Raw genomic sequence first — 12,634 nt, forward strand, 5'->3', positions numbered from 1 at the left:
CTACAGCATAACATACGTCAGTAAATACCCCAATGGTGAATGTCTGAAGCTTCGACAGTATGTGTCTTAAAAATGGTGGTTGCAAACAAGTGACTAAATTAGACAGTTTGCCACAGATCTTATTTTCTACAATATTCAGATTCAATCCTAATGACTTTTTGTTGAGCATGCATCCCTATATAGATATTAGGGAGTGTAAGGAAGAGTGTGGGGGAGACTTGCTCTGAGCGTAATGTCAAAACAATTTACAAGAATTGAGCAGCAAATTGACAGCTGAAAGACATTTTGGCGTGTGCAGTAACCTCAGAGGTCCCCTTTACCTGACTGTGTTAACAAAATGGTGTCCCCAAGTAATGATAACTACCAACACACACACACACACACACCCTCAGAGGTCCCCACAACACAAATGTGTAAATAATGTAATCCCCAAATAGTGATAAATACCAACACACACTCTCAGAGGTCTGCAATAGTGTATACATGTACATATACACACACTGTATGGTATTGTACTGTGAACTACAATGTTAAGGAATAAAGGAGGAAGCAAGTTTTTTTCTCAACATTTCTTTTACTCATCTTTACACTGGTCACAGAACATCACATAAATTGTCAGAGCAGAATAGCTTTTTTTATTTTGATAACAGACAATGCAGTTAAATGTTTTCGTCCCAGAAAAAAATACTGCTTTGTCAAAAATGATTCAACTTTAAAAAATACCACTGATAATCACAGGGTTTTATTATTTAGGTTTTAGAGAAACGAAATAGGCTGGTACTCAACTCGACTAGTTGTAGATGTTTCACCGGGAGGCCATCGTAGGGATGCAAACTGTTATACATCTGAAAAAACCGATATGACAAGTGGCAAGGCGGGAATAATTCCACCAAGCACAAAGAGCATCCAATTCTTTGACCTTATGGTGTGTCACACAAAATAAAAACACTACTGACTGATATTTTCTTTATGTTTTAAACTGCTTTGGTTTGTCACAAGTGTGAGGAACCTAAGCTTCAGAGGTGCCAAACGAGACACACCAACAAACAAGAAACCACTGATCATGCCGTCATGAAAGGCTCATGTATGTAGATTAGAGCTTGTTATTGTGTCTGTCCTTGATTGGTTTCTTTTAGCCTAATAACAAATGTTAAGCCTGTCAGATTTTGATAAGGACATGATATTTAGCTCTGTATGTTGAGATACATGTTTACTAAATGCTATTGCCTGCAACACTAGAAACATTATTTCTTATTGAGAGTAAGGTTGATATCACTGTCATGAATGTAAATACGAAGTAGCAACCAGTTAGCTTACCTTAGCACAAAGACTGAAACAGGTAGAAACCAAGCCCCCTGAAAGTGCGCCAAGCGTTGAAGTAGATTTTCCTAGTGGCCAAATGGTGGTACTACAACGTATGTGTCAGTCCGTGATGTCATTGGGCCCAACAATACTTTCATTTCAATAGCCCTTTGTTAAATTATTGGGACCTAAAAGTTGTACAATGCACTAAAGCCAATCTAGAATGATTTGCTTCTCCAAATATTTGGAAGAGCTGAGTCTGGGCTGTGACGCAGCGGATTGGAGGCGGGGCTCAAGGTAAACACATGCTCTATGGGCCCAGGGGCCTCATTTATAACGCCGTAGGATTCACGTGGGAAGGTTGCTTACGTAGTAGAAATCCAAAAAATAGGTACAGAAATGTTCCGACATTTTCCGATTCACCGAACATTGCGTACCGGCGAGGAAAGTGCACTTCCTACGCCGGTTTCTCTTTATAAATCACAATCGACTCGAAATGCGGTGCAGCTTTTGCGGGCTTCACGTAACGCCCATGTTTGCCTATAAATAGTCAAAGAAACGCCCATTCATTCATCCTGACTGACTGCATGAAGAAGAGCAGGAAATTACGACAGAACAGCTAAAAACATCTCACACCGTGTCAGATTTGGGTTATTTTGGGGAGGTCGAGATAAATCACATTGTTTGAACCAGAGTAGCAGCACGGAGGTCGGATCGTCACCAAAATAAATAAATAAGTGGTCCGAAAAAGGTTCATAAAAAAATACACATAGCCTTCCTCAGGCAGTGTGTTTGTACCGGGGACAGGAGACCCCCCCTTGATGAGAGACTGTAAGAAATGATCGGGGAATCCCTCCGGAGTGGAGTCATGACGACTGGATCTGAATTATGTTTTCGTATTTGGTGGTTTGTGTTCCAGCTGTCGATCAGCTGTGCGCAGCGTCTCCACTGCAGCAACTCTATTTCCACCAGTTAAAGGAAATACAACCAATGTGTTGTGTTATATTAGCTGTACAATTTACCACATATGGTGTTCTTAGCTTCCATACTCCTGTGTTTTATGAGCGACTTATCAAGTCTTAGCAAACGGCATAAAACATGATTAAACATGGTAGTACATAAAACCATGCTCGTACAACCTATAGAAATGCAAAACCGCATCATTTATGAGAAAACATTTCATAACATTAACACAACATTTCGAGGTGATTTTAAATAACATATCCGTATTTATTTTATAAATCGCAAACTTTGCGTAGATCTTTTGAGCGTATATCCCTTTATAAACGAGGCCCCAGATCCTGGAATGATCCAGGTATTTTTGAACACAAGAGTCAAGCCATGTTGGCTTCATGCGCCACTGAGCAACTTTCAAAGCAATGAACAGGCCCCGCCTCCAACACTTTATCCAAATCTCTTAGTACATCCATGGTAGAAACAGCTAGCTTGATAATATCCAAAGTTAGAGCCTCCAAGCTCTTTAATTTACCTATTGTAATATTTGTATTAAAATAGTTAAATCCATACAGCTGCCAAAGTATAACAATGACACATGTTGTTTGACTACTTCCTGGTCGGGCGCAGAAACGATTGAGAACTATGCTTACGCACAGGGACCTAAAACAATGTCATGAGCAACATCATGAACCTTTATACATCTGCGTATGCATATTTCTGTTTTTGTGCGTATCAAAAACTTTGGTCGTGAATCTATGCACAGTTTTACAAATCTAGCCAGAGTAAGGCTCCCTCGTAAAACCATTGGGATATAACACGTCATTTAGTCAGCTTTAGAAGTGCCGGTGCTGGTACTGCAAAAAGGTTTTAATTGCAAGTATATTCCCTAAAATCAAACTATTCCTTTAACTTCAAATAGAACTGAGTGAGTCTGACTTGTCCTGTTGTGGTTGCTCTACATGTGTTTCCGTGATGAACCTTATCGGTTATAAATTAATCCATGATGCTGCAGACTGTTGGTGAAACTTCCTCAGTGGACAGAGCGACCCGACCATAACAAGCCTCTCCTGATTGAATCTAAGTAAAGGAAGTTTTGAACAAGACTTTAGCAACTTCACTTGAAAGTTGCTTTCAAGTGTGTGCGTTGTCAAGACACGTAATGCTAGAAAACATGCATTGTGGGTGTTGAAATTCAGTTTGAGCTTTCGTAGACACAGCATCCCTGCATCTAACTACATGCCCATGTCCTGTTTCAGTCAAACGCAGTCACTTGGAATGCAAGATACTTAGCAACAAGAACAATTACATTAACACACAATATACAAGAATCTATAAAAACACTAAGGCACTTGAACTTGAGATTTAACATTTGAAATGTTTATGATTGTTGTCTCTTAAAGTAATTTGAAGACAAACACATGATGCCGCCGCTGCAGCACAGTCACGCGCCATTGCCTGAGACAGCTTTAAAATATACCCATGTTTCATTAAAACAACTTTTAAAATGCTACATAATATCTTGCTGACTCACGCACATACACGCACAGAAGCACACTCTCCCAAATCCACAACACCTTTTGTAGGCTTGTTTAGGGTCCTGAAACAAGACCGGTGCCCCGATAGAAACCCCACTAAGACCTTAGTGTTGTGCTGTGGGGCTGTACAAAGGGTCTTGGAGACCCTTGCAGATCCCACTCTGTGACCGTAGCCTATCTCTCTATCTCTCCAAAGTATTCCAGTGCCAACAGTGGCCAAGATCTTCCTATGTAGTTTTTTTTAATGTGATCTTAACACAAGCAACATAATAACGTTTATATGTGCGCAATCCTGAAGTTTACAGAGTAGTGCAGGAATGAGTCCGAAGCTCTGGACATGAGTTAGCATGTTAGCACACCTAAGCTCCCTCGTCTTGAAGTTGTTTTTCAACGTATTTCTTGTTATATTTCCAAAATAAGGTCTGCGGTTAAAACAAGACGAAGAGGTTTCCATGCTTTGTTTTACAACATAGAATACGTCAGTTAATATCACACTGGGGAGTGCGTTCGCACCGGACGCGGTATGGTTTTTGGGTCGCATCTCGTCCGGTCAAATCAATGTAAAGACGCAGATAGACGCGAGTTCAACTTTTTCAACTTTGCCGTCAAATTCACGTTACGAAAAATATATGTTATTATGTAGAGATTATCATTCTGAATGGAACCTGTTAAGTATCATAAACATGTGTTTGCCACAGAGCTTATTTTCTGCAATATTCCAAAATCCAATGGAATAATCACGTTTGATATTTGTGGAGGGAGCCCCTGTGACGCTAACCTCCGGGTCGGCCTACGAAAACATGCACCACTGTATCAGCGCATCCACATAAAGCTGACTTGGCATTACTATAGTAGGTAGCTCACACCTCCATCGTCTGAGGAGGACGTATCTTTATCTGAGGACAGCTGTCGTCATGGTTACATTTACATTCTCAGAAAGCAAGATCAGTGTCTATGAGCCCTGCGGTGCCACGGGCTGACTTTTTGAAGAACAACCTGCCCTTCCTCCTCTTCCTCCTCCTCTTCCTCATCTTCCTCCTCCTCTTCCTCCCTATCTGTCATGCAGCGGTCTTCCTCTGTCCTTGTGTGTGCGTGACCCAGCAAGGTCCTAGTCCTGCTTTTCTGGCTTGACTTGTCCTTAACAACATCCAGGGAAGGCCCTGCCTCTCTCCTATCATCTTCTTCTTCCTCCCCCTCTTCTTCATCTTCCTCTTCTTCCTCCTCCTCTTCATCCTCATCGTCATGCTCTTCTATTGCCACTGTCAGCCCTAACTTACTATGGCCAGCTAGCTGAAAGAAAGAGGAGTGCGGTGCAGACGGGCAGGTGGAGAGTGCTGCGTCGTACATGGAGAAAGGCAGGTGGAGGTAGTGTCCTGCAGCCGCCGCCGCTGCGTAGATGCAGCAGCACGTCTGGGCGGAGTCGGGGCGTAGATCCCCCTGCCCCGCACGGACCACCCGGAAGCGCTTACGGAAAGGAGGTCCGGCTTGGGGTGCTGAGCAGATGCGGGTGGGCACTGCTCCGTGGAGGGCCTGGTGGGAGGGGTTAGCGCTGGGGGCCGGGGGGCTGGGGCTGAAGGCGGCGTTTGGGGGGAAGCACCAGTCGGCGCTCTGGAGGAGGATCTCGGTCCGCAGGCGCCGGAGGAGGTTGTTCACGAGGACGGAGCGCCGGAGGAAGGCCTCGGGGTCGTCGATGAAGCGCATCTTCTCCAGGGAGAGGCGCAGCACGTGGGCGCGCTCCTCCAGCACCGGAGCAACCTGAGGACACGTTAGAGATAGAGCCCGGTCAGCTGATAGAAGATATAGAGTGAGTCTATCGCTAACCTAACTCTACCAATGTAGCACTACCAATGGCAACAAGTACATTTACTCAACTATAGTACTTAAGTAATATTTTGCCTGACTTGTAACTGCTAATATACTAAGTATTTGACATAGTAAATTGGCCCCACATTGATAAGCTGCAACATTTAAATGATCCAACATGCATTTGTCATTTATAAAAACTGTATGATATCTATACCTTTTAATACATGAAGTACATTTTGCTCGTAATACTGGTACTTCTACTTAAGTCACAGTTTCAATGAGGGCTTTTACTTGATTTCTACTTAAGAAAAGGTTCCGAGTACTTCTTCCACCAATGGGCACTACCTGTATAGCCCATCTGATGGGAGCAGTGTTGTATGCTTGCATGCAGATGTATACAATGTATGGTGCCCTTATACGTTCCCATACCTGAAACAAATATGTAAGTCATGCACAACAGAATTTTGATGACTCCTAAGTGTCTGTTATTTCTGTTCGGATGACTATAGAGGACACTTTGTAATCACATTACATCATATAGGACATGTTGGTGGAATATGATTTCTGACACAGTGACAGTCAAAATGAATGATGACGAATGATACGGTATAATAGTAAGCAGTTTTGGCAGCTTTGACATTTTGTTGTAAGCTAAATTCACAGTAGAAAATGATACTGGAGTTATTTAAGAGTATTGTAATGAGGTCAGTTGGGATACACTGTGCACTGGGTGTAAGAACGTGTGTGTGTCAAAACGTACAGTCTGGCAGTACGTCCTGAAGCTGAAGGGCGGCTCATCCTCATCATCCACAAACTTCCTCTTGAAGTACGCAATCCTTGATACTGAGACGTGATCAGGAGCTCGTCTGCAGAGGGGGGCTGCAGACACAACGTACATTTAAGAGCTGTTAACAAGAGTGGTGTAAAAACAACATAAATATATACTAGGCATCACACTAGCCTTTGAATGGAGAACACGTTTTGTTAACAGTCACCCTGGTTACGCTCGAGTTGAACATTAGAACCAATACAAGCCTAAGGACAGCCAGCTTTTCTAGAAGAACAGCTTTCTTTGGTAACTCAGTTGATTCTGAAATGACTATACAAATAGCAGTGTACTTAAATTAATCCTTAAATGACATCTAAGCTAATTTACAGATGGCTCTGAGCCCAATAGAGATTGCCCTGAAAAATGCGCGCGGACGAAATGGCACGAAGGGTTTGGGGGGCCTCCGTCCCCCTAGAACATTTAGATGCAGGTCTTAGATGCTGTCTGGTGCATTCTCTAGACTGAATTATAAGATGAACCACCACAATATTATATTGTTCAATTTTATTCTTCATTTCACTTGTTTGTTTGTTCTTGTTTGTGTTTGCTCGCTTGCATGCCCTGCATAGCTTTAAGAAATACTTAAGTTGTTGGTCAAAACACTTTCCATCTGATGAAGGCAAATGCCTTCCCAGATGGAAAAAAGTAGAAAACATTACATTCAGTTATAACTGCCAAAACAAACATTATTTACACTATTATGGCCCCTGTTAAAAATGTTTGTAATGTTAACTACTGTAAGTTGGTCGAACGAATGCCTCCTCATCCGGAAGCTGACCGAGCAGACCCGAGCAGCAGTCGAGAGGAGCCGAGCGCATCTACGAAGCACACGTCAGAGTTCCCGTTAGCCGGCAAATCTAAATATCTTCGGTCAAAATAATTTCCCTTTAGAGCAGGGGTCTCCAACCTTTCTCCACCTGAGAGCTACTTTGAAAAAATGAAAGTGGCCAAGAGCTACTTGCATCGCATCGCTTACATTTATTCACATAGCACTCATCAGTTGAATTAAGCTACTTTTGTGTGAAATTGCAATACCTAAAGCTTATCTAAAATCTTAACTTCACATCAAGGTCCAAGAAAACGACAATTTCTCACATATTAATATGGACAACATAGTAAGTACTTATTATGGCCCACATAGTAAATACATCGCCTTAATCACCACCTTGCAAGCATCTTATGGCACGTGTACAATAAGTGCATTCACTTAGTTAGTTAGTGAGATGAATGGCGCTGCATGGAGTCCACCATACAGGTGTCTGCTGGACCCACTTAGGTTCACTCTAATGGAGTCATTCATGTTCATCAGTCGGTCTTGTTCTGTATTTAGATGTCATTCATGTCAGAAAAAGCTGCTTCACAAAGGCAATTAGAGCCACATAAAGCAGACAGGTTCAGTGCTGCTTGGTGATGTTCTTAGAGTTGTCTGGGCGTACAAGGCTCTAGAAATGTTGTGAGTTTTGCTGAGACTTAAGCTGAACATGATTTTGGAGATGTATAACCTCCATCTCCATCTCCACAGGATTGACACTGAACAGTGCAGCCATATTTTCTTCTTCTTCATGTTGACATGAAATTATAAATCATAATTAATCAATTGTATAGGTCTAGCCTCCCTATATCTGTGTGTGACATTTGTCCATCCTCAAAAACAAAAAACTAATACTTCTGCAGTCTAGCTGCAGCTTCTAGCAACGGTCTTCTGTTAAAAAAAGGACACTGAATGTCTTGAATGAGGCATCACACACATGAAGTCTGAACACAGCAGACAACAGGAGTATTTACAACAGCATTATAAAAAAAAAATAGTGCATGTGGGTGCACACTTACATTCTCTGTCTTACTGTTACATGAATCCCATGAATGTATGAGATTAAGTTAGCTTCATCATCTCAATCAGTGATTAAGTGAATAATAAAGTTTCTATCAGGTCACTGTCAGCCTGTCACTCTTATTAGTAGTTATTTTTCAGGAGGGGGCGGGGCTTGGAGGAACAGAGAGGAGACGGTGATCGCGGAAGCTTTCCTCCTGCCTTCACAAAAGTATTTATCAACTGAAAATAGCAAGAGGAGATTCATACTCTGCGATCCAAGACTTGATTAAATCCACCAAAAACCTGACATGACGATAACGAGTGTTTTTCAAAAAACACAAATCCCTCCCTGTGTGTCTCTGAGCCGCAGCGACACGGCCTGATTCAGAGCGGGTCATTCTGCCGTTGGTTCTGACTGGTGCTGCTGGAGAAAGCAGACTGCTCCGTCTGTTCCTTGATCTCTGCGTCACGGACCAATTTTATATTCGTGTGACAGAAACAATTCTAAAATAAAAACACTTTATTGTGTGGCCGAAAAATCAAGAAGCAGCGTTACTACGCTATAATCGATAATCGAGCGGCGAGCTACTGAAAAGCTGCCCGCGAGCTACCGGTAGCTCGCGATCGACGTGTTGGAGACCCCTGCTTTAGAGCAATACCGCTTCAGTTGCGCCACTTATGTGACAGACAAGAAGAGGATGTGACAGACAAGAATAGTCCATTCTAATGTCTAACACTTAATGTGGAGAAAGAGATGTCCTGTATGGGTTGATTGTGCGTTGATCTGTTGGTAATGCCTCAGGGTTCCGGTGGGCATGTAAACAAATGCATAATGCTGCGCTATACTTTGTGGCCTCACCCAGTTGCATAGCGACACTTATTGTGTAGTTGTCTTTTAATAAGCAGGTAGTCTATCATTAGCTAGAACTAGCTGGATCTGATCGATATGGACATAAACGCGAGTGAAGTCTAATCTGACGGGAGAGAGATCAGCTGCTGCTGACGAGTCGAGACTCGACACGCAGCTCTGCATGATCACCTGCAGCGGTGAGCGGACAAAACACACACTTCAGGTTAGAATATCACACGTAGCTATTTTAATTACCTCTCAAACTACCGTAACTAGTTATAGATATGTTTAGTTTTACTGTCGGGTCACTCATTAGTGGATCCGCGAGCTGCATGATACTGGCATGATAGATTGCCCGATCGGGCAACCAGCAGGTGAGGCTGGTTGGCCCGGGCCATCGGGCAGTCCTTAATGTCGAGCCCTGTAATTGCCCAGTTGCATGTGCTGCACTATGTAGTAGGGCGTTGCGATTTCCCCCCCCCTGTGTTTCCCCTAGGATGGAGTCATAGCAGTGGCGTAGCCAGGAATTGTTGTGTGGGTGGGCCTGGAGAAATGTAGGTGGGCCAGGGGGAGACATATTAAGCGTGGGGTCTGAGCTGAAACTTCATTAATGATTTTAATGATTTTTGAATGCACTAATAGAACATAAGCATAAATTAGCAGTGAAAACAAAAACATAGGCACGGCGGCCTCAGAATGTGTAAAACTGACATCCACATAGGGATGGGTATCGTTAAGGCTTTAACGGTACTACTACTTTTATCGATAGCGCTTATGCTCCAGGTTCAGTACCAACTAGGGATGCCAGCGATTATTCGATTATTCGAATATTCGCTACAGTCTCCATAATCGAATATTATTTTAAAAAATCGATTTTATTTATATATATATTTATTTTTTTGATGTCGTTTTTTTTTTTCTGGCTTAGTTTCAACCAAAATATATAAATATATATATGCTAATAATAGTAATAGTATTAATAATTGTAAATGGTCATTGGTCACACCACCAGTTTGTTTTACTGTAAACTTGGAGGAAGCCTGCGTGCAGAGCAGACTGCTGCTGCAGCACGCTACACACCGACCCCCCCCCCCACTCTCCCTCACACGTGGTGCGACTAAAGATGAACAAAGCGGCAGGTAAAAAGAGTTCCTCCTCGTGGAACTACTTCGAACTTACAAGTCCAAAGGAAGTTAAATGCAAGCTCTGCGAAAAGACGTTGGTCTATCACAATAATCGATTATTATTCGCCAGGGCTGCCGAATAATCGATTTTGATCATGGTCAGTTTCTGGCAACCCTAGTACCAACCACATCATAAAGTACGCGGACGATACGACAGTGGTGGGACTCATCAGGGACAACAAGGAACAGGCCTACAGGGAGGAGGTGAAACATCTGACAGACTGGTGGAACACCAACAACCTGATCCTGAATGTCGATAAAACAAAAGAGATCATTGTCGACTTCAGAACAAAAAGTACTGTCACCCACCACTCCACATCAACGGCACAGCAGTGAAGACCACAGCCAGCACCAAGTTCCTGGGGCTGCATATCACAAGCAGTCTGACCTGGTCCACTCACACGACATCACTATTTAAGATGGCACAGCAGCGCCTACACTTCCTGCACAGCTCCCCCCTCCCATCCTCACCACGTTCTACAGAGGAACCATAGAGAGCGTGCGGACCAGCGGCATCTCCATCTGGTCGAGAGACTGCAACACAAAGACCGGAAGTCTCTGCAGAGAGTGGTCAGGACAGCAGAGAAGATCATCTGAGTTTCTCTCCCTCCCATCAGAGACACCGCTCAGAAACGCTGCCTGACAAAAGCCCAGAACATTTTAAAGACCCCACTCGTCCTCACTATGCTCTGTTCTCCCTGCTGCCCTCCGGCAAGAGGCTCCGCAACATTAAGAGCAGAACAGCCAGATTCTGCAATAGCTTTTCCCCCAAGCCATCAGACTGCTGAACAGCAAGTAGACCAGTAACATAAAGATTACATTACGCTGTGCAAAGAGCACATATTTGTTATATAGTATGTCTATTTTATTTATATGTATAAGTCTTTATATTTTAAACGCACACTTTATCTTTAATTGTATCAGCACCACATCACTATTATTTATTTATATGTACAATTTTAGCAAGTTTTTATATTGTCCTGTTCCTGTAAGCCAGTACAACGACATGTCGTTGTAATAGTACACTCTGTGTCTTGTTGAAATGACAATAAAGTATGTCTATGTCTATGTCTTATCGATCCGGTCCTTTAACATTACTTTTATCGGTTCTTTTGGAGGAAAAAATAAGGTAAACTAACTAAACAAATTGTGAACAAAACTAACATTGCTTTTTATTTAAATTAAATACATAATATTTCACATCAAAAGAAACAACAATGTTTTAACAAATTGTATTAAATAATGTGATGACAGAACTGTAAACAGAATAGCTGAAACTTTAACAAACTAAATAACTCAGTTACCTCTAATCATAACCCATGTTTGTATCATGGAGTTAACTCGGTGTGTTGCTGCTAGCATACAGAACACCTGACGTGGAAACATTACTCGTGGAGGGGCTACAGAGCTGCTAGAAAGACGGTGGAACCCGGTGCATTCCTCCGTCTGGATGTGGAACACTTTTGCTAAATGTTTAGACAAATTGCTCGTGTTACCGCCCTGACATGATAAACTCTTATTCCACTTTTTGTAACGAGCATTGTCCACATAGACACGGCTATAGTTTAACCACACCTCGGAGCGCGTTCTCTCCGTCATCTCCTCCGTGTGTGTGTGTGTGTTGCTGCATGTAGCAGCTGCGTGTGTGTTACTGCGTGTAGCGGCTGCGTGTGTGTAAACTGCCCCGCCCCCTCGCACACAGACGGGGAGAGATCTCTTAAACGGAGTTGGCGACACTTAAACTGCAATGTAATGTTTGTGTAGCAATAATACATACAACATATATCGGGGGCACAGGTTGCTTATCCTTGACAGTCGGACAGTGGGCACACACTGAGTGTTTTCATATTCAGCAAATGTGTACACGCTAAACTGCAGACCTCAAGAAGAAATAATACTTTCATTCACTCACGGCAAAAGTTACTTTACTTACTATAAAAACTCACGGTAAAAAAATGCACTCCCTATTCCATTGTCATGAAGGTGGAATCTAACTATATCCAGAATAAGTTTTATTGGATCCAGGCTAGAAACATGTTTATTTCTGCTATAAAGTTGGGCATTTTAACATGGGGGTCTATGGGAATTGCTCCTTTTTGCATCCATCCCCTGTCGGCCACTAGATGAACTGCAGTTTGTGGCACTTCCTTCTGGGCTTCCCGGCTCTGCGCTATGAAGCGCTGATTGGCTGTGGGTGGGCCAGACGTGCATGTGGGTGGGCCCAGGCCATAATGTGAGCGCGGAGCCCTTGGAATTTTTCAGTGCGTGCGAATTGCGCCCCGCCAATTTGTTTCCGTGTGAATGCCAGCACAAGAAAGGCTCTTGAGGCCTAGTACCAGGGCCGGTTCTAGCCAATTT

At 42.9% G+C, this 12,634-nt stretch overlaps 1 protein-coding gene across 1 annotated transcript in view; it reads right to left on the minus strand.

Annotated features, from left to right (window-relative positions):
• Positions 1–582: 582 nt before the first annotated feature.
• The window catches only part of sertad4 (SERTA domain containing 4), a 52,667-nt gene continuing 40,615 nt past the window's right edge, over positions 583–12,634 (minus strand). Inside the window, exons 3-4 of the mRNA XM_034112222.2 lie at positions 6,361–6,479; positions 583–5,549 (exon numbers count right to left, since the gene is read on the minus strand). Coding sequence (XP_033968113.1) covers positions 4,740–5,549; positions 6,361–6,479 — 929 coding nt within the window. The 3' untranslated portion in view covers positions 583–4,739. The remainder of the gene's footprint in view (positions 5,550–6,360; positions 6,480–12,634) is intronic.

The sequence above is a fragment of the Pseudochaenichthys georgianus genome, chromosome 22 (assembly GCF_902827115.2).
Source record: "Pseudochaenichthys georgianus chromosome 22, fPseGeo1.2, whole genome shotgun sequence".
NCBI classification, from domain to species: Eukaryota; Metazoa; Chordata; class Actinopteri; order Perciformes; family Channichthyidae; genus Pseudochaenichthys; species Pseudochaenichthys georgianus.